Below are 23675 nucleotides of genomic sequence, written 5' to 3'. Positions count from 1 at the left end.
AGACGAACAAAGAACAGTACAGCACAGGGCTTCAGCCCTCCAAGCCTGCGCCAATCATGATGCCTGCCTAAACTAAAACCATATGCACTTACGGAGTTCATATCATTCCATTTCCACCTTATTCATGCATTTGTCTAGATGCTCCTTAAATGCTGCTATTGTACCTGCTCCCACCATTTCCCCATGCAGATCGTTCCAGACATTCACCACCTTCTGTGTAAAAAAAAACTTGCCTCGCACATCTCCTGTAAACTTTTTCCCCATGCACCTTAAACCAAAATTCCCTAGTACTCGATTTCCACTAACTTAGGAAAGAGCATCAGACAATCCATTCTGTCTATGCCACTCAATCTTGTAAATCTCTTTCAGGTTGCCTCTCAAACTCTGTCGTTCCAGTGAGAACAAACTGAGTTTATCCAACCTTTCCTCAAAGCTAATACCCTCCAGACGAGGCAAGTAAACCTCCTCTGTACCCTCTCCAAAGCATCCACACCCTTCTGGTAGTGTGGTTAGCAAAACTGTACACAATATTCCAAATGAGGCCAAAAGGTTCAGTACAGCTGCAACATGACCTGCCGATTTTTGTATTCAATGCCCCAACCAATGAAGGCAAGCATGCTGTATGCCGCCTTTACTACTTTATCCATGCACTTTCAGTGGTTGGTGCACATGTACACCCAGGTCTCTCTGCCTGTCAATATTTCTAAGGGTTATACCATTTACTGTATAATTCATTCCTGCATTGGACTTTCCAAAATGCATTACCTCACATTTGTCTGGATTAAACTCCTGCTACTTCTCTGCACAAGTCTCCAACCGGTCTATATCTTGCTGTATCCTCTGACAATCCTCTTCACTATCCACTACCCCAATTTTTGTATTGGTGCAAACTTACTAATCAGACCAGCTATATTTTCCTCCATATCATTTTTATACACTATAAACAACAAAGGTCCCAAAACTGATCCCTGTGGAACACCACTAATCATAGCCTTCCATTCAGAAAAGCACCCTTCTATTGCTACTCTGTCTTCTATGTCCAAAGCCAGATCTGTATCCATCTACATCCTCTGATCCCGTGTGACTTCAGTTTTTGTACCAGTTTACCACGAGATACCTTGGCTTTATGAAGTCCGTGTATACAACATCCACTGTCTTTCTATCATCACTTCCTCAAAAAATTTGATCAAGTTAGTGAGGCGCAACCTCCCCTTCACAAAACCATGCTACCACCAATAAGTCCATTTGTTTTCTAAATGGTGAGTAAATCCTGTCCCTAAGAATCTTTTCCAACAATTTACCTACCACTGACGTAAAGCTCACCCTATAAATTTCCTGGATTATCCCTGCTGCCCTTTTTAAACAATGGTTGAATTTTCTCTTAATGGAGATCATTGTTTGGCATTTATGTGGAGCGCCCATGTTACTTACGGTACTTTTAAAAGTGCAGAGCCAAGAAAAATGGCATACAGGTGGTGGAACGTGCAGACTAACGTGAGAAAAGAATTCTGTGATAGAACATAGGGCAGAGTAAAATTAAAGTGACAATCATGCAAGGCAAAATAATGAGAAAATTACAGAGACAAAAGATGGGTCAGAAGATGTGAAAAAAGTTATAACAAGCGAGTAGAAGGGAAGCATACAAAATCTGGCAGGGGGAAATTCCCAGAATCCAGAAGTGTGATGGGAGAAAAACAAGTAGATCTGCAAGGTAAGTGTTCCACCCCCAAAGCTAGGAAAAGAAAAGAGAATGGCAGGGGTTCTATTGCTCCGAATTGTTATCCATGATCACCACAGGAAGACGCAAACTTGGCTATGTGGTTGGGTTTGGCCGATGCAAACAGTGACTAAATTTATTAAATGGCCGGTTGAGCTAAAGGATTTGAGCGCTTGTAAAGCTGTATCCCAGATAAAAAAGGAACAACTTTTAAATAAGGAGGCAGAAGCGCGGGGGGAAAGAGGCAAGTTGGAAGCAAAAGGAAAAAAAAAAATCAGCGTATGGGTCACCAAATTCCTCAAAACACTTTGATTGGAGGATGTCTGAAGTTGGCAGGAAACAATAGTTTTTTTCGCTTAGCATAGACTGATTTCAGAACCTTTATCCATGATTAAGAAAAATCTATAGAAAAATTCTTGATGGATGCATCCTCTAGACATCACTGGAATTAAGCCAGGAGCTGACTAACATTCTGGTGAAACAGTTAGCCACTTCCTTTGGTATCTCTGGGCCTAACATCAGATAGCACCACACCATATGACAGTGGTCACCTGTCAATATATAACTAAATATTTAATGGAACAGTTCAATTTTACCTAAGGCAATAGCCAACACAGTAAAGAAAGGACCAATGTTCACAGAATGCATATTTTTTAAAAAAATGACCACAAAGACAGGCATCCTTTCTTATTTGCATTTCCCAAACACAAGAAATTAATGCAGTTTGTTTGACAAGGAGGGTGATCTTTGCAGAAGAGCAGAGATCCCAGTTGTCAGATGAACGTACCAAAGACAGTTATCTATGTCTACCAAACTGGACAGAATGCAAGAACAAAGATGATTAATTACTAGTGCCTTGACTTCCATCTTGAGATTTGAAACTAAGAGCGCATTCATTCAAAAAGCCAGAATAGGAGTTTTAAATCACAATTTCTATGAAGTTCCAAAAACAAACACAGCAGCTGGTGGAGGTTAGGGTCAAGTCCCAATTTCAGACAAGATGTCAACTAGAAAGCAAATTCCATTACATCTTCATCAAATATATGTTCTACAAACATGAACCAAAGAAAATAGCCTGAAATATTAATTGTCCCCTCTTTAGAGGGAAAGCTGCTACATGACTGCTACCAAATGGACATAGATGGAAACAGATTAGGATAAGATAGGTTAAAAAAAATTAAAACCAGAATGCATACCCATAGAAACAGGTCTAATGTCTTTGAACATTTGCCATTAAATCAATTTCTTCCATTTTGCAATCAGCAAATGACAAACAATGACTAGCAGATTATACATTGAAAACAATGGGGAACATTAGCCTAATTATTCTCTCACTTGAGCAAGTTAGCAATTGGTAAATAATTCTGCCCGTAGAGAGCATAATAATGGGAGAGAGAGAAGGGCTCTACATTGGAGCAGTGAAATTGAAAAACAGAAAAAGGCTTGCATTTATATAATGTCTTTCACAAATACAGGACATCCCAAAGTATCTTACAGACAATTAAGCACTTCAAAGTGATGCAAAAAAAAGGCAGCCAATTTCAGTTTATGGAAGCTTGCTCTGAACAATGTGATTATGATCGGATACCGGGGGATAATTATTGGCAAGGAGTGAGAATAACTCTCCACTCTTCAAAATACTGCCAAGAGATGTTTCAAGTTCACCTAAGAGGGACGATGGGAATGGTGGTTTAATATTTCATCAAAAAGACAACATCTCTGACAGTACACCATCCCATAATACTACACTGGAGCGTCAACCATCATTTTTGCTTTAAAAGCCTGCAATGGAACTTGGACCCACAACCTTCCAACTAAAAGGCAAGGGTGTTATCAACTGGAGCACAAGCTGACAATTGGGTAGGCATAGCTAAATGCCCATGAGTTTATCAGAATCAACTTCGATCCTTCCATCCTGATTTTTGTAATCCTGGAAAAATAAAAATCTCTCCAAGTGAATGAGAGAAAGGCTCATCCCTATCCTGATACCTACACAGTAATTCAGCTGAAGCATGGAAGCTGATGATTATCTAATGTCATCTATGCAGTTAGACATATAAAGTACCTTTGCATCAGTGAATTGCCAAATGACTAAGGACGACTCAGGTCAGTCAGCTGCTGTGCCAAGTACATATACTAATGATCTAGCACCACTGGTTCTTGAAAAGTGGGTGGTAGGTGAAAGAAAAATGGGGAGGAGACTATCCAGAAACATTTGTGTTAGACAGCTGCTCTGTCATATGACCAAAAAGCACAACGTCTTGCCTTGCACAAGATAGTTTCAACATGTCCAAAGTTAGTATGCACGGCAAACCCCACTCTATTCAGGGAAGAAAAGTTCACAAACTCGTGAATTAGAGACGCCACTTGAATATAAAAGCAACATTATCAACATCAGCTGAGAAAGTTAAGCTACAGTAGAACCCCATGAATTCACTGGTCTCTTTGGCAGTGATTTCCCCACAACAAAACACCACTAAATTTCAAGTTTGTGAAAGGGGCTTGATCCCAGAGTCTTTTAACTCTGGGCAAATGTATAACTACAGTATGACCATTAAATTAACTGATGGTGCATGGGCAGGACGACACATGGGCCCCATTTACATTGTGTCAAGAACTGCATAGAACTGGAACATGGATTGGCTTTCCCAAATGAAGCCATGAAACAGCTAATGTTGCTACTGCACAGATCTGTCCAATGAATAGGAAAATCCCCATTCAGAAATATAACTCCTGTGTGCTATTGCTAACTTGTGTGAAGTCTTGAACAGCACTTATATATTGGGGTTACAACATGGAAATAGGCCGTTTGGCCCAAAAAGAGTGTTGAACCTTCATGCAAGAAAGTAGTCTCCCTAAGGTGATCAAAGGAAAGGAAAAAGACCCAGACGTAGAAAATACTGCATCATCAATTTGAGATGTGAACCAACAAGGAGTGGGATTTTATGATATCAGCACAAGGGTTATTCTTGAAGGAAAGAATAGAGATTAACTGATAGAACTTTATTAATGGTTTCCTATCGTCATCAGGGTACTGACTGAAGTATACCAAGTCCAATTCCACACTCTTGTTCTAGTAAATCAGCGGTGCTCAACTGCCTCTACCAGATTAGCAAGAGTGCTAAAAGTGGGTTGGAAGACAAATATTAAAGACACGGTAATAACCTAGTGTGGGGCACAACAGCAATTATGACTGCAAGAGAATGCACAAAGAAAATTGTCCTGTAAAATTTGGTGCATGCCAGACAAATATGTGACAGGTTACTTTTTGCTTGATAGAAGCTATACACCACAACTATATTAATGAAGTGATTCAAACGCCTATTCTAGCTGCAAATAGATGTTATTGCAATGACCCAGGAGCAACTGTTTCACTAGTGACATCTGATATAAATGCATCAATAAAACCTTCCCTAACAGTAAAACTTAAAATGGTTAAAAATTCAAGTAATTAAAAAAAATTAACTGAGAAAATACTTTCATGAAAAGAGAAGTAACAACACAGTGGATCGACCAAGGAAAAAATACTATTGTGATGAGGGAGCAAAAAAATACTGCTACTTCACCACACATTTCATCTAAATTGCACAGGGACATCAGACAATGATAACAATAATAATCTCCAAGTGGCAATGCTCACAATTAATTTATCAACAGCATCGATCAGGACCTGGTTTAATTTCAGTGATAAATAGCGGATCCCATTTTTCTTGGGCAAGTTTAAAAACATTTGTGCCTAAATCATATTCAGAATTCTTGTTAGTACAAAACCAAAATTCATACCTCGAAACATGAACAAGTTATCTCAGTACCAAAAAAATCTCAAGCAGTACAAGGAAGTAGCTGCAACTAAAAGTCCTTTTCTAGCAGCTTGGAAGAAAATTCAACATGTCTTTCATGGCAACAGTCGGACAAAAAAAAAGACTAATCTAGTTTGCATTCTACTGTCTTGCAATTTGCATGAAACATTGATAATGGATTTGATAATTAACCAAACAAATCAGTCTACAGCAGATCTGGAAATGAGAAGGAAAACTTCAGTTGTTGGTTGGTTTTGGCAACCATAGGTCCAGTCACCCTTTCTTCCTGAGTATGCTTCCCTTTCTATACAAGATCTCAAAGCATTCATACTATTCATCAACATTTTGATGCTCAGTTTGATACCATACCCACAGAATAAAGTGGGCCAAGTGGATCAAATGTCAGTAGAACATTTCGGGGACATCATATGGTTTAGTTAGCTATGATAAAAAGGACAAGGAGCAGTACAGAAGAGGAATAGTTAACTAGGGGAAAGCCTACTTCAATGATGTAAGAATAGATCTGACCCAGAAAAACTGGGTTCAAAGGTAATCAGGCGAAACAGTAACTGAACAAATGGTCGTTTTATAGAGGAAATGGTTCAGGCACAGTCAAGGCTAATATTCATGAGGGGGAAGGTATGGAAAACAAATGCAGAGCTCCCTGGATGACAAAAGAGATAGAGATTAAGAAAAAGCATGCTGATGACAGATTTCAGGTGGCTAAAACAACAGAGGACAAGGCTGAATATAGAAGGGAAGCGAAAGAGCAAGTAAGACAAGCTGAGCGAGAGCATAAGAGGAGACTCTAATATGAAAGGGAATCCTAGGCATATAGATAATAAAAGGGTGGTAAATTGTAGGGCAAATTCTGAACCAAAAAGGGGATTTATGCACAGAAGCAGGGGACATAGCTGAGCTCTTAAATAAATATTTTCCACTTGTCTTAACGTGAAAGACGCTGTTGTGCGGGTCACGGTTAAAGGAGAGGTAGGTCAGACACTTCAAGTGTTTAAAACTGTAAGGATAGGATAGGCTGTCCGTACATCAAGTTGATAAGAGAGCAGGACTGGATGAGATGCATCCAAGGATAAAGCAAGAGGGGAAAGTGTGGAGGCACTGACCATAATTTTCCAGTCTTCCCTCAACTCAGGGTGGAGCTAGAGGACTAGAAAACTTCAGACGTCACAACCTTTTTGAAACAAGTGTGTAAAAATTAGTCCAGCAATTATAGGCTTGTCAGGTATGCTCGATAGTGGGGAAGCTTTTAGAAACTATAATTTGGGACAACATAAATGATCTCTTGGGCATACTGAGTTATTTAAGGAAAGCCAGCAAGGATGTGTTATGGGCATGTCGTGTTTAACCAAACTGCATGAGTTTGTTTTTTTGAAGAGGTGAAAGATGGTTGAAAAGCCTAAAGCCAAAGGACATTTGATAAAGTGCCTCACAATAGACTTGCAAGCAAAGTTACAGCTCATCAAATAAAAGATACAGGAGGAACATGGATCCAAAATTGGCTCAGTGGCAAGGAACACAGAAGAGGATTTGTGATGGAACTTCCCAGGAATCAACGTTGGGACCTTGCTTTTCCTGAAACATACAAACTATTTATATCTTGGTGTACAGTGCACAATTTCAAAATTTATGGTTGATACAAAACTCGAAAGCACTGTGAACTGGGAGAATGCTGCAGAACATCGAAGAACAGTAAGTGGAATGGATGGACAATTGCAGATGAAATTTAAAAGAAAAGTGTGAAGCAATTCACTGTGGTAGGAAAAACACAATCCAAAGTAAATTCTGCATGGAGTGCATGAACAAAAGTGACCTGGTGGTATATGTGCACAAGTCATTGAAGGTGGCTTTATTGTTAGGGCCATAGAATAAAGAAGTTACATTAAACTTGGATAAAACTTATTCACTCTCAACTGACTATTGTGCCTAGTTTTAGGTACCACACTTCTGAAAAAAAAGTGAAGGCAGAAAGTGCAGAAAAGATTCACGAGAATAATTTCAGGGATGAGGACTTTCAGTTATTTAGATATACTGGAGAATGTGGGACTGTTTTTCTTGGAGAAGAACATAAGAAACATAAGAACATAAGAACTAGGAGCAGGAGTAGGCCATCTAGCCCTTCGAGCCTGCCCCGCCATTCAACAAGATCATGGCTGATCTGTTGTGGCTCAGTTCCACTTTCCCGCCCTCTCCCCATAACCCTTAATCCCCTCTCTTATCAAGAACCCATCAACCCGCTTCTTAAAAATATTTAGCGAGGCAGCCTCCACCACTTCAACGGGCAGAGAATTACAGAGATTCACCACCCTTTGAGTGAAGAAGTTCCTCCTCAACTCCGTTCTAAACCGCCTCCCCTTTATCTTGACGCTGTGCCCCCTAGTCCTACTGTCTTTTTTGAGCGGGAAGAGTCTCTCCACCTCTATCCTATCCATCCCATTCATCATCTTATACGTCTCAATGCGATCTCCCCTCATTCTTCTAAACTCTAACGAGTACAAGCCTAGTTTATTCAGCCTCTCCTCATAGCTCAATCCCCTCAACTCTGGTATCAGCCTAGTAAACCTCCTCTGCACTCCCTCCAGGGCCAAAATATCCTTGCGTAAGTGCGGCGACCAAAACTGCACACAGTACTCCAGCTGCGGCCTCACCAATGCCCTATACAGCTGCAGCAAGACCTCCCTACTTTTATATTCAATCCCCCTCGCTATGAAGGCCAGCATCCCATTAGCCTTCCTGACCACCTGCTGCACCTGCAAGCTGGGTTTTTGCGACTCATGCACAAGGACCCCGAGGTCCCTCTGCACCGTCGCCTGCTGCAGTTTTTCGCCACGTTAAGTAACAGTCCTTCCTACCATTCTTCCTACCAAAGTGGACCACCTCACACTTGCCAACATTAAATTCCATTTGCCATTTCCTGGCCCATTCACCCAGCCTATCTAGATCCTTCTGCAGACTCTCCACACCCTCCGCACAATTTGCCTTTCCCCCAATCTTAGTGTCATCAGCAAATTTCGACACCCTGCACTCGGTTCCCTCCTCCAGATCATCTATATAAATGGTAAATAGCTGAGGCCCCAGCACCGACCCCTGGGGCACCCCACTAGTCACCAACCGCCAATCCGAATAGCACCCATTGACCCCCACTCTCTGCCTCCTATTTGACAACCAATCCTCTATCCACGCTAACACCCTACCCCCAACTCCATGTCCCCTGACCTTCTGCAATAACCTCTTGTGAGGTACCTTGTCAAACGCCTTCTGAAAATCCAGAAAGACCACATCCACCGGCTCTCCTCTATCCACTGCCCTAGACACATCCTCATAGAACTCCAGTAAATTTGTCAGACACGACTTCCCTTTAATGAAACCGTGTTGCGTCCGCCCTATCAAGCAATTCCCTTCAAGATGCCTCGCAATTTCCTCCTTAATGACGGATTCTAACATTTTACCTACCACAGACGTTAAACTAACCGGCCTATAATTCCCCGCCTTTTGCCTGGCACCCTTCTTAAACAACCAAGAAGACCAGAAGACCAAGAGCAGATTTGATAAGTGTTCAAGATCATGAGGATCTGGACAGATACAGGGGGAAAAAACTATTCTCACTGATGAAAATATTGTGAGGAAAGGGCATAGATTTCAAGTAACTGGCAAAAGATCAACAGCAATTTAAGCAAATGGTGAACTCTTTGATCAATGAGTGGTTAATATTTGGAATACACTATATCAAGGCGTAGTGGCGATAAGTTCAATTCAGGCATTCAGGAGACAATTAGATTGACATTTGAAAATGAAGAACAATTAGGGCTGTAAGGGGAAAGCAGAGGGGTGGCAGTGGGTGAATTGCTCTTTCAGAGGGCTGACACAGACGGAATGGGCCACATAGCCTCCTTCTGTGCTGTAACAATTGTGATTCAGAGATGGTAGCCTGCTATTTGAACTAATTTGCCAAGCAGCTCAGAGTACAATCATCAAAAACCATGTGCAGCTAGGTCAGGACTGAACTCATTTTGGGCAGCAGCAATAAAGCCCTATCTTCATGCATCATTCTCAAATACCCTTTAAGATTAAGCTTAATTTTGTACTTGTTTTCATTTCTATGCCTATTGCATTGCTGTAACGTGTATGCAAGATCAAACTCCAAATCCATAATTTTCCCATATTGATGGAAGAGCAGGGGAAGTGGAAGAACAGATTCCTCTGTTTGGCTAATAGCAGAGATTCCACTGTGCTATGACACCTCAACTTTTGGACCATTAAATTTACAAATATAAACATGAAAAAAGGTTTACAGTATCCATACCTTTATGTTCATTGCCTCTCAATTCTTCGGATGCTGTGAAGGAAAATGTTGGAGCACCAGTCTTTTCTTGGTTCAAATCTTTTCCAAATAACGAGCCTGATGTACCACTATTGAAAGAAAAGCCGGATAAAGGAGGCTTTTCCACTGTTTTCCCAAAGAGGAAGCTGGTGTTTCCACTATTTCCCACTGTAGTTACAGGCTTTATTTCTGAAGCGAGCGGAATAATATCGTTGCTTTTGACAGATGAGAATAAAGATGGTGGGGTTGTCCCCTGTGATGTTTTGGAAACACCAAATGTGTTAACAGATTGCTTTTCTGGCCTCTTGCTGCTTGTCTCACTCTCTGAGCCACTGTCAGAGCTGCTACCATATTTCTGCTCAATGCCTGTCAAATGCTTCTCGTAGTCCCTGAAGATTGGGGTCAAATCACAAAGTGGATTCTCATTGACATGCTTGGTGATCCAGTCTCGGACTGAACAATTCAGTGCTGCTAGTTGTTTGTTGTATTCATTGCAGCCCATTTTACTCCGAGAGTTAACTTGATTAACACCATTTGTTTTAGTACCTATTTCACCTTTTGCCAAGGGGTTTGACGGAGGACCATTAGACAGAAAAGAACCTATGAAATAGAATTAAATATTTAAATAGATTGTGAAATAAGATCTATTGAATTGTTCTGAGTTCTCCAGCAGTCTTCATAGATCAAGACTTTCACTTACAACAGGAGCCAATTTAAGGATACTGAAGCACATAACACCTATTATGTGCAAAACATAGTTACACGCTCCTTGTCGAGACAAAAATCGAAATTTCCTCTCATGTCAGATTTATTAAATGCATTTGGATTCCCCACTCTTCAAAACACATGACATGACATCTAACAGTGAAACGTTTCAGGATACATTAACATGCATAGTTATATTGCACACAAACAAAAACGTGCCTCAAATGACAACCTACAAAGAATTTGGTTATTTTAAAAAAGCCAAGTCAAAAAAGCTAAGGTCACTTTGGCGTACTGCCTATATTAAGTACACCAGCCTAAAATGTCAAAATTTATACGATAGCAAAATAGGAAGCTTAAGATTAATGATAAAAGATAAAGAAAGGTGTGTGCGTGTGGGGTTGGGGGGGGGGGGGGGGGGGGCGTTGGTGGAAAGAAGGCAAATAGCTAAAAAGTGAAAGACTGAATTCAACGTCAATGTGAAGTGATGCATTCAGTAAAATTAAACAGCAGCAATTAAATGCAGAATGGAAATAGGCTTGATCCTGTGAATGAACAGAAGGACTTGGAAGTTAATCATATTAAAAAAGTAGCACCTCAGGTTGCTGAGTCTGTTTCAAAATAAACTAATTGAATTCTAGGTTTTCCCTCAACTGTAGAGAAATAAAATCCAAGAGGCACTGATGGGCCTATATAAAATCTGAATAAGACCTCAGAACTATGAGATATTGGGCTCCACACTACAGGAAGAATAGGTATTTTAGAAAAAGGGCGCACATTCACTAGGATGCGGCCTGATATAAACTGGAAATATCCATATGAAGAAAAGCTTAAAAATTATGCTTTTCACAGATGACTGTTTGATTTCATTGAACTGTTTTAAATTATGAAAGCATTGGACAGTAGATATAAGCAGTAACTAAAAGCCCTAGATACAGGAGGAGTAGATAAGTTTAACATAGTGAGATATTTAAGAGAGGGAATCCTTGACACAGTTGCAAGGATGGAGTACTCATTTTCAGGGTTAGTAATTGAGACAGAAACTATGTCAACATTCAAAATTAGATTGGATAAGTAGATGAAGGGAAAGCTCTTCAAAAGGATACAGGAACAGGATTGCTATAGGAACCATTTGCTTGTATGGCGAGTACCTGTCGACAAAGACTGATTGCACAAATGGCCAGTTCCTATATTATTCCATGGTTGTATATATTACATAGAAAGTCAGAAGGTAATTTGTTAAATTTGCATTGGTTTAGATTAAATATAAAAAATTATAAATGCAAATGATGCAATACATCATCGATTGTTCAATATTACCCTGATTCTAAAGGTCCCTATCTGAGCAAAGTGGGAGAGGAACAATACATCTGGAATACATCCTAAAAAGAAATGGACTCAGCAGTTGGTATCTGACTCTACTTACCTACTGTATCATTTACATCAATAGCACAACTAAGGGCAGATGTCGAAGACATGGATGATGCGTTGCTTCCATTGGATAACCCCTGCAAAGGTTTGAAACCTGAACCGTTTCCAAATCCTCCAAAGCCAGTATTTCCCGTTGAAGACGACAAACCAGAGAATCCTTTGAAAACTCCACCACCATCAGACTGGTACATTTTAAAAAGCAAAAAAAGTTAGCATGCCATCTATAATAACAAGATTTACCAATAACTTCTTTACAAAACAAAAAAGCAGTATTTGAATTTCATGTGCAGAAACACTGAAAAAGCCACCTGTCTGGTGGTATTAAAGTCAATATCAAAATCTGCAGTGAACCACAGAACGTTTTGAATTTTTTTCAGTTATATGCAGCAAAGCTTTTTTTTTGCACAGTTAGACTTTTGAAGTGCGCAGCCTTAGAATCCTACAGTGCAGAAGGAGGCTATTCAGCCCATTGAGTCTGCATCGACCACAATCCCACCTCACCCTATCTCCAGGGCCCCATGCATTTACCCTAGCTAGACCCCTGACACTAAATGATAATTTATCATGGCCAATCCACCTAACCCACACATCTTTGGACTGTGGGAGGAAATCGGAGCACCCAGAGGAAGATCATGCAGGCACTAGAAGAACGTGCAAACTCCACACAGACAGTGATCCAAGCTGGGAATCGAACCAGGGTCCCTGGCGATGAGGCAGCAGTGCTAACCACTGTGACGAATTAGTTCTAAAAAAACATCTAGTCCTGTCAAAATGGATAGAGGTGACAGACACCTGTACAAGTCATTACACAACAGGTGTCTAAGCACAAAATTTTCATTAAGAGCTTCAGTGTAAAGTGTCTCGAAGGGCTTGTAGAACAGTTGTCAAATAGCAGCAGGTAAGTTAGCGATAACCCAAAAACATAATTACTCTACATGTCTTTTGAAAGTCTCCTGAAAATTTAATCATTAAGGGAGAGTTTAAGAATATCATGACCGGAAATTCTGCCACCATTACAGGAGGGAGGAATAAAAACTATGTTTGGAGGCTCAAGGGACATGAGTTAAGTTGCAAAGTTGAAAAAAAATCATCAGTACCAATAATCTTTCTTTAAAGTAAGGTGGGTTATTTTAGGATGGCCAAGGGAGTTAACATGCAAGGATGAGGCTGAGTGGAAACGAAGACAACGTTTGAACAACAAAATAAGAGCATTTTTTGGTGCAAAGGTTATGGATGAATTTTTAGAAAATTAGATTTTGAAAGCAGTAAATTACAAGTCATTTTAAAAGTGCGGTAAGAATAATGAAAAGGACAAAAGTCCTTGAATGAAGAAAAAGACAAAAAGGCATGGTTATTGCCAAAACTGGGATCTGAACTATTACTGCACTAACAGTTTGTGTAGGAAACGTGGTTGAGCATTCAGCTGTGCGGTGCCTTGAATCAATCAATGTGTTTGATGCTGATGGGGAGGGGATGTGGCAGGTGCAGGGCTAGAAAAAGTCACCAAATTTAATGACCAGAAAGGTAAAGTGATGAATGTCAAGAGTATTATTCACAAGGTATTTTTAAAAATGAGTTATTTCAGATAATAATTTCACTACATACTTTTGTGCAAGCTGTTCTTTTCGTAAGTTTTGCACTCTGTTAACTTCTCCATTCTGCTTAACCTGTTGATATTCCGATTAAGGTTACTATTCACAAGTTGAATAGATTACCCAATCATACAGTGCATCACGAGAGCACCAATACAAGATGTGCTGAGGCAGACTTTCAGGGACACTGAATAACCATGAGCACTGACAAAATTTGGCCAATTTTAGTATTTCAAGAATGATTTGATGATAAAAACAACAATGGTCCAAGATAAAATGAGATTGGGTTTCGGAGGTGTAAACTAGAACACAAACACCAGCTGCTACTGTTCAAAAAGAAAATAATGATGGCAGGTTACAAATAGGAATTGCTGAACTTGAGCATTGATTATAATCTTTCTGATCAGAAGCCCTACCAGTCTATCCACTGCTACCCTCCGCTTACTGGCTACAATATTCCTAGATTGAAATCCACTTGGTTCTTAACTATGCCTTCTTTTTCATGGGTTTGTCAAATAATTTGTTCAGTCCTACTCCGGCCCTTTAGCCCTTGCCCGTACATTGATGCCAGTAGCACTGATATTTCCAGCTCTTGCACTGAATTGGAAAAAGATTCATTAACTTTGCTTTGAATTTTCACCCTTTCATCCCAAAATCAATTTCCAAGACTTTTCTGCCTCCATTTCTGGAGACCAATATAAACTATAAAAGTAGACATCCACGGCAACCTGGACTATACTTCCTCTCACCCCACTTATCAGATTCTATTCCATATGGTCTCTCAATTTCCACTATATTTGCTGTGATGATGTAATATTCCACATCAGCACTTCTTTCTTTTCCCTTGGAATACAGGAGTAGGTCATTCAGCCCACTGAGTCTGGCCCCACCATTCAATATGACCATGGCTGATCAGAGACTTCAGTGCCTTTTACCCACACTATCCTATGATCCTTTACATTACTGTTAATCAGAAACATATCTATCTCTGCATTAAACATATTCAATGATTGAGCTTCCACAGCACTCTGGAATAAGGAATTACAAAGATTCACAACTCTTGCATAAAGAAGCTTCTCACCTCTGTCCCAAATGGCTTCACCCTTATGAAATTGTGCCCCCTGATTTCAGACTTCCAACTAAGGGAAAGAAAAACTTACCTACATCTACCCTGTCTACTCTGTGAAGTATTTTGTAGTTTCAATGTGATCACCTCTCATTTTTTGAAAATCTGGTGAATACAAGCTTTGTTTGCCTAATTTCTCTTCAGAAGAGGGGCCCACCATAATAAGACCAGTGAACCTTTGTTACACTCCCTCTACATCAGTGGCTCCCAACATTTCCAGCAACAATGAACACTTCAATGAGATAAACAAATCTATGAAAGAGAAAAAAAGTTGATACTCAGAGTCTACCCTGCAGTTATAGCACATTTGCACGAATCTTGTGTCGTGGCACAACAGTTGGGAATCACTGCTCTGTTGCAATAATATCCTTTGAGGTGAAGGGAAGAAAACTACACACTTCAGGTATGGCCTCACCAAGCTTTTATATAAATGATCCAGAGTTCACTACTTATTAACTCAAATCCTCTTAGGATAAAGACTATTATTATTCCAGTAGCCTTCCTATAAGGTTGCTGTACCTGCATGTTGATCTTCCATGACATAGACAAGGACATCCAAGTCCCTTTGTATATCTACACTTTCTAATTTATTACCATTTTAGGAACTACTCTGCACACCTATTCCTTCTACCGAAGTGGACGACTTCACATTTTTCCACATTATATTCTGCCATGATCTTGCTCAGGGACTAAGTGCCCAAATCCTCTTGTAAAGTATTTTAACACATTCCCACCTAGCTTTGTATCATCTGCGAACTCGGAAATGACATTTGACCCCCAGATCCAAAATCATTATATATATGTATAGCAACACGAGAATGACCTGTTTATTCCTGCTCTTATTTTTTGCCTGTTAGCCAATTCTTTATCCATACAGAATATTGCCTCCTATCTCATGTGCCCCTGTGCTTTTATTTTGCTAATCAACCTCCTGTGAGGGAGTTTATCAAAATCCACATTTATAAGTCCATCAACTCTCCTTTATAAATTTTGTTAGGTGACATCCACAGAAAACTCCAAAAAGTTTGGCAAGCATGATTTGCCAGTCATAAATCTATGCTGACTATGCCGAATCAGGTCATGACTATCCAAGTGTCCATTATCACATCCTTTAAAAAAGATTGTAATATTTTTCATACTACTGATGTAAGGTTAGCAGGTCTGTTGTTTCCTGTTCTCTCTCACCTGTCAGATTTTCATTTAGTTCATTGACAAATATTGTCCAATTTTGGTTCTTTTTAAGGGTTTTGGACTATAGTAAAGGCAATGTATAAATGGAAGTGGTTTTTAAGGCTAATGCAAGTGACACTGGAGCAAAGGAGAATATGACAGTTGACTTAGACTTTCAAAAGGACTAGGCAATGTTAAAACAGGCAAGAGAAAATGGAAATGGATAGTAGAAAGGAAAAAGGGAAGTAAGGGCAAGGAAGTGGCTAGAAAGCAAAGTGTGCGTCATGTTCCTAACACAATCTCACCCTAAATGCAACCTGATTTTTCTTTGACCAGTCAACAGGAAAGTTAAAGAAAAACAAATAGATGCAAAGTGTTAAGGACAAACAAGCAGACAAACCAGAGAGAATCACCAACATAAGACTAGGCAGATGGTCACTTTTTTCAACTTGGAGATAAACTAATTGGTATAATAAAGGCTGTTTGTTTATTGTCCCACAGAATCGACAGTTGTGAAGCTCAATCTTTAAAGCATCAGTGTAAACCCCACAATAAATTAATTTTAAAAGCATTTGAATTATTCAGTTACACTAACAATGGCATAAACATTCCAGTAATCCTGACTGAGCAATTTCAGATACATGTATAGCTACATAAAAATTTTAATTCATAAATATTCATTGCATAAATTAATGAGTTGTGATTAGCTTAATGAAGACTGAATTTTAAATCTTAAACTATATAACTGATCATTTCTTAATGTCACTATAAAATTTCATGAATTATTTCCACTTTTAAATAATCTACTCATTCACGTTTGGTAAATCTTGCATTATTTCCAGTTTCTTAATTACTTTAGTCTTTTCAAGATTGTGGGACAACAGTCACCCATGCAGCTCTGAACAACAGGATTGGCGTAAGAAAGTGAAGCAGACAGCAATAACACTGACAGCTTCTTTAAATTTTTAAGGACACAAAAGTGGCAATACATCTTCCAACTTAAAGGCAATGAATGTCACAGGAGTTCAATTAGTGATGTAAAATTTCTTGCATCTGTATGTTCCTTGTCATTTTTTTATTATGACATTATGGACTCACATAGTTGAAACTGCCCGGGTAAAACTTGTCAGACGTCCCTCCAGCACACTCCATCAGCAGGAGAAGTGCAGCCATAGTTGTTAGAGGAGGGTACCCAATTCCTTTAAACATATCAGTATCATTTAGACAGTTCAACTGCAGAATACCACCTTGTTCTTAGCTTAAGACAGATTACTGCCTTAATTTAAAAAAAAAATCATTTGTGGGATATGGGCATTGCAGGCTGGCCGACATTTGAGATATAAATCTTAGCACCTGCTCTGCTTCAAAATAGCGCCGTGGGATACTTCACACCAACATAACAGAGCAGATGGGACCTTATCTTAATTTGGGATACCTTCGTTAAGACAACAACTATAGTTTCACCTCTGTGGTGAGTCAGAGAAAGGTAGAACTGCTAGAAACCAGAGTGAGCTCAGGAGAAGACATTATGATTTTAAAAACTGTAAACAGGCAACCTAATAAGGGTGCACTGAAAAATAGGCTTCAGCATAACATTGCTAGATTTGCACTATGATCTTAAATGAAACTAGCTAATACTGAGACAATGGAAAACAAAGTGAGGGTTTGTGCCTGGATGCTGTTGCTTGTCATTAAAGTAAACCACTGCTCACTTTCAATCACCAAAATCAAATCTTGATGGTGCTACTTGTATTATCATAGATTTTGTCAAATTAAGTAGTGTTAATACAGCATTTGATTTGTGTCTTGCTGCCTCTAAAATACAAATCAAATTGCACTCATTCAGTACTGTACTGTTGTTAACATTCTGGAATGTAGCAATTGAAGTTCAAAGATCAATCATGGTAGGCATACCTGCACAGTACTTTTTACATTTTCTGATGCATATAAATTGAATACGCGTACCACGGCACTGGACTTGCTATTTACATTTTGTAGAGGCTGTCCTCCCATTTCAAGGTGTCCCACTGATTTAAGAAAAACTGTGCTATCAATACACAAAGGAAAGAACTTGTTTATACGTAGTACCTCTCTCAGCCTCAGGACATCCCAAAGTATTTTGCAGCTCATGACCCATTTTAAGTGTGATGTAGGCAAACAAATTATAAACAGCAAGGTCTCAGAAAGAAGAGATAAATGGACAGATAATATATTTATATTGAGGTATAAATGGTTGCAAGGGCACTACTTTGATTTCCTCTGTTGATCTGCAAATATCATGCATACTTTACACCCTCCTGGTAAGGTAGATGGGCCTCACTTTAATGTCTCAAAGAAAGGAAGCACCTCCAATTGTGCAATGAAGCTTCACCCTTGTGATTTTGAATGATGCTGGCAATAACAGGACCTAACAAAGCAATGCAGAGTAGAAACTGTGGCTTGCACGTCACAATGAACTTGGATTGCGTGAGGGTGCTTGAACAGAGGGGTAAGGACCATGTTTAACTGGGATCCTGTGTATCTGTATATGTTTGATAGTTAGTAGCAGATTGCGAATGAAACAGCTACATTTTTACTGGCATGGAGAATTTCTACAAAACAATTGCACTTGGAAAAAATGCCATGTTTGTGTTTTGAGGGGGAACAGATAATTTAAAAACATTTCAAAAACTAACATTTAAAAAAAACCACAAGTGTATAACCAAGACATTGAAGGATCCAAAGATCAAATGAAGCTCATCTTGAGCACTGCAGAAACAATGTGGTTTGCACATCACAACAAACTTAAGATTGTAAGCATACTATTGACCATCTTGCAGTTACAGATTATTCAGCAGACCCAGCTTGAGAAAAGTGCAATCTATGTATATGGGAAATTTAAGGCTTACTAGTCTAAACCAAATAAGGATGTGCAAAATAGCACACAAACTAAAATTGATCAAACAGTAATACTGGACTTGCAGATGAGGAACATGCTGAACATTAAAACAAAAATGGTGAAACAATGAACCATCAAAAGTAAACCGGAAAAGCCTTAGGGGAATTGAAATTGTTTTACATGTGGAATTCAGGAACATCAAGTCTGCAGAAATGGCAGTTGCCACAAGGCAGCAGCAGTTAATACAGCATATCAGAGACAGTTAATGCACAAGAGCAACTGTTGTGCAAAGAATTAGAACTAAATTCAAAAATACTAGAGGCATCTGAAATTATCTGGGTTAAATTGCTACATCTGTGACCTACAAAAAGTTAGACTGTTGCATGCCAGAGGTTTTCCTTGCAACAGCAATTCTATCAAAATACTACATTACAACTCAGTCAGTATGCTTTGAAACATTACAGATATTAGTGGCATCTTTCAGCATTTAATCAGTTCAAATTTCAATACCTTTTAGACAAAATACCTGCTACTTCCTACCAGGTTATAAATGTGTCATAAAGCATCCCAAACTGCACAGCAAGCGTTGAGACACTTTGATGTTACTTGTGAAAACCTCCCAAGACAATTACAAGGGATGGATTAAGTTGCACAGGTATTAATGTGAGATATTAATATTTTCCTAAGGCAGCTACAATTTCATGTTTATATTAAAAATGACATTTATTGAACATTTGAAACACTTAGTTCTATAAAAAAAATTAAACCCTGGTGAAGATATATCCATGTGTTTTAAAACAAAACTATTCAATAATTGCCATCTACTGTTTTGCGCAACTAATTTTCTGTTCTGCCAGTGACTGATAAAAGAAACACTTCATCGACTTTTCAATGGCTGGCAAACACATCCTGTAGTTAAAATCTTAAAAATGTTTGTTATTAACCAAACTTTGGCCTTCTAACACTACCATTCTCTTGCTATTTGACATCCAAATCCTTTGATTTCATGTTACTATTGAACTCTCAAATACACAATATATTTTGTGACTAAGTGTCATACTTTCCTTACAATGAACACTGGGTAATTCAAAAGGGAGACAAAGGTCATGGAAAATTGGAACGGGCAGAAATCTACAATATGGGGTTGCTCCAAAATTCTCAATATTTCTTCTCATCAGCAGGACATGACCCACTTCTACAGCATAAGGCAGAAAGGAGTCTTTGAGGCCCTGCTATCTCTGACTGCTGTTTAGTCAGTTAGGCAACCCAGATTAGGAACAATCCAAAGACAGTCTTGGGCACTTTTTTTTGGCAATCTCTTGAATTGCAATGCAAAACAACTGTGAAAAGTACTAGATTATCCTTACAGGCTCCTCTGTGAACTTCATAACAAAATCGTATGATGTCTTGTTAACTCAAGTTAGTTCTTGTTTTAGTTTCTCCCATGTTACGTGAGGCAATGAAAATGCTGGTTGATCACCGTCATATCAACCATTTTTTTTGGATTTGATGGACCGTCTCACAGCTGGATGCCATATCTGCCACTAACCCGCCCTGGTCCGGCAGCACTGATACACTGTCTTGTCTACATCAGTGAATGGGTTCTTTTGTAGCCAACAAGATTCACTGAGCCACTCCAGTTCCTAACATACTTCTAGCAGTTCAGTGCCTAAATAAAGCCAATGAATTAAGGGTCAAACATTTCTGGGCAGAATAGGTCATTAAAGATTCAAATTATTTTGCGCAAAAATGCTATAACTAACAGACAAATGAGCAAATATTTCTTTACGATGAGCAGAATTTACAATAGTGTCAAAAATATAAACCTCAAGTTAAATTAATACAAAATCTTATAGTCTAGTGTAAAAATTGAAGCTAATTGTAGATATAACAATTCCTCTTTTCTACAATTATGTTTCAGATAGTTATCTAATAAAATAGACTGAAAAATAATCTAATAGTTAATTGTTATTTAAACATTTTCTCTTACCAGGATTCAGAGAAAAATTGAGTTTAGCTTGGAGTATTTCAATGACATTAAATAAACATCTGGGATTGATAATACATTAAAAAAAAGACATACCTCAGTGAGGATGTTTCTACGTTTTGCCTTTTTGATAGCTCTGTTTTTCAACACATCTTCACTTGCAACCGAGAAGGTTCCTGCCTAGAAAGCAAAAAAATACATCCATCATAAAGATGGCAACCAACAATTTCACACCCGGTTATCCAGACTAAAAAGGTTAAGTTTTTAAGATGCAATAAAATATCTGTGTGGTTCAGCTACATTCTCATCTGGAATATGGAGGTTGTGTGTTCCAGTAGTTCAGGAGGATATTAGATCCCATGGGCAAAGAATAGGGATTTCTCTGTGTGCTTCTGCTAACATATCTTCTGAAAACAACAATGCCAAAGCTGGGAATTCACCTCATTTACCATTGTTGGACATTGCTACATTCTAATTGGCCACTGCATTTCCATAATAGCAGTCAATAAACTTCAAAAGTGCCTTTGGTTCTTTATCTTTCTACTAAAGAGAACAGTTTAATTCTATCTACTCATGATTTTGAGTACCTGTTAAATCTCCTCTCAAACTTCTCTATTCGAAGTCCCTTATACTTGGTCGAATGAAATATTCTCCAATTGGAAGAGTGCAATTTCAACACTTAAGAATCACCCAGGACAAAGTAGTCCACTCAATCGGCATCCCCATCCATCACCTTAAACATTTATACGCTCCACCACTTGCAGTACACGCCAGTTGCACCACAACAACTCACCAAACTTCCTTGGATAGCATGTCCAAACTTGTGACCCCTATCTCCAAGGACAGGAGGTAAAAGGGAACACCACTCCCTGCATGTCTCCCTCCAAACCACACAGCATCCTGACTTGGAACTATATGGCTATTCCTTCCCTGCAGCAACATCAAAAGCCTGGAACTCGTTTCCTAAAAACTGTACGTGTAGCTACATGAGTGGCTCAAGACAGCAGTTCACCTGTACCTTTTCAGTGACAACTGGGGTTGGGCAACAAATGCTGGCATCCCAAGAAATTAAAAACTTCCAGTTGAGAGTGTTTGACAAGGGTTAATCATAACTTCCTTGATTCTGCATTCTTTTCCTCACTTGATAAAGCCCAGAATCCCATGTGCTTTTGCATTACTTCATCAACCTGCCCTGCCACCTTCAACAATTTGTGCACATGTACACCCAAGTTTCCTTGTTCCTGCACACCCTTTAGCACTGTACCATTCAGTTTACATTGTCTCTCCTCATCCATCCTACCAAAATGCTCTGCATTAAAATTTCCTCTACTACAGTATTGCATTTCCTACCATCATGTTGATGGCCTCTTGAAATCTTTCACTGTCCATAATGCTTCCAGGTTTTGTGTTATCTGTAAACTTAAGATTTAGATGTGCATGGAAAAATTTAAATTATCACGTAAATTAGTGGTCCTAGTAACAACCCTGGGAAACCCCACTGTATAACTTTCTCCATTCGAAATACAGTGAATCACTGCTTTGTTTCCTTTAACCAATTTCTTGTCTCTGTCCTTTTACTCAAATTATCATAACAGATGTCATTATCACATGGCTGTTTGTAGGATCTTGCTGCATTGTAACAGATCACATTTCAAGTTCTTCGCTGACTGAAGTACTGAACTCATGAAAGACACTGGCTGGAATTTTACTGTCTCGCCTGCAGTGGGAATTGGACTGGACGAAGAGTAGACAACAGGAAAGTCCATTGATATTGGGCAGGATTTTATGGTTTCAGGACGAGTGAGGCCATACAATCCCACTCACAAGGGGGGTTAAATTGGGCCACACGACACCTTTTTGCCATAACACAGCCAGACAAGAACAGAAAATGGAACACAACATAAACAAAACAAAGAGAGTTCAGCATCAGAGTTCCTCCCCCAACATCTAAAAGGGACCATGGGTTGCTTGTAGGTGTTTGTTTTTGGATTATTTCTTCTTGCTACTGATGAAACTGCATGTGCATTTGGAGCTTTGCTGTACCTGGCTAAAGTCTGGATACTCTGCTGGGAATGGCCTGATTGGCATTAATCTGTTTTTTTTTGGTCAGTTACTATGATTGGCTTTGTGGAATTTCCTTTTGAAATATGGCTGGGAGAATGAAATGATACATAGATAAAACACAATTGATAGGATTTGGAAACATTGATGGGATTGGATGAACAAAGGGTAATGGGGGTGGCTTCAAGCGAGCATTACCTTTAATAATGATCAGGAGTAGGCCATTCAGATCCTTGAACCTGCTCTGCCATTTAATATCATGACTGATCAGATTGCACCTCAAATCAGCATTCTGCCTACCCCTCATAACCTATCACCTCTTTGCTTACCAAAAATCTATCCACTTCTGCCTCAATAACTTCTGCTTCCACCATTTTTTCAGGAACTGAGTTCCAAACGGTATTAGTAACATGCACAGATGTATAGAAATTATACAACTGCAGAAACACACAATTTTTATACTTGAACTGGATTTACGAACAAACATACTAACTAACCACTGATTCACAACAATTATAAAAAGGTAGCACATACAGATTCTCATTTAAATGGTTTCAATTTTCTAATACCCTCATCAGGGAAGCTGTGGTTACACTATAAAACACAACTCCACATTCAGGAAGTATAATGCATCATTCCAACCCCAAAAACCAGAATCCCCCAGTCTGCCCAAAACATGGCTTTTCTAGACACTTCTCTCTCCCCACCAACCCACGATGCATCCCTTAATATCTGACTCCCACATCACCTCACCCTGTACATAAATAACATAGAAAGGGGACATGTTCTCCTTCGCTCCAATTCTTTTAAACTTGGATGCTGAACCCAGAGAAGCACTGCCTAAATCTTGTCTGGCCTGGCACATGGAG

At 39.1% G+C, this 23675-nt stretch overlaps 1 protein-coding gene across 1 annotated transcript in view; it reads right to left on the bottom strand.

Moving 5' to 3' along the window:
- nup50 (nucleoporin 50) overlaps positions 1 to 23675 on the bottom strand; it is a 61838-nt gene that overhangs the window by 20184 nt on the left and 17979 nt on the right. Inside the window, exons 3-5 of the mRNA XM_080191682.1 lie at positions 20842 to 20925; positions 11988 to 12174; positions 9839 to 10456 (exon numbers count right to left, since the gene is read on the bottom strand). Of these exons, the coding sequence (XP_080047808.1) occupies positions 9839 to 10456; positions 11988 to 12174; positions 20842 to 20925 (889 nt within the window). The remainder of the gene's footprint in view (positions 1 to 9838; positions 10457 to 11987; positions 12175 to 20841; positions 20926 to 23675) is intronic.

Source organism: Carcharhinus amblyrhynchos, chromosome 6 (assembly GCF_965287045.1).
Source record: "Carcharhinus amblyrhynchos chromosome 6, sCarAmb.v2.hapA, whole genome shotgun sequence".
Classification (NCBI taxonomy): Eukaryota; Metazoa; Chordata; class Chondrichthyes; order Carcharhiniformes; family Carcharhinidae; genus Carcharhinus; species Carcharhinus amblyrhynchos.
The sequence above is the reverse complement of the archived record's forward strand: the minus strand, read 5'-3'. Positions and strand labels throughout refer to the sequence as shown.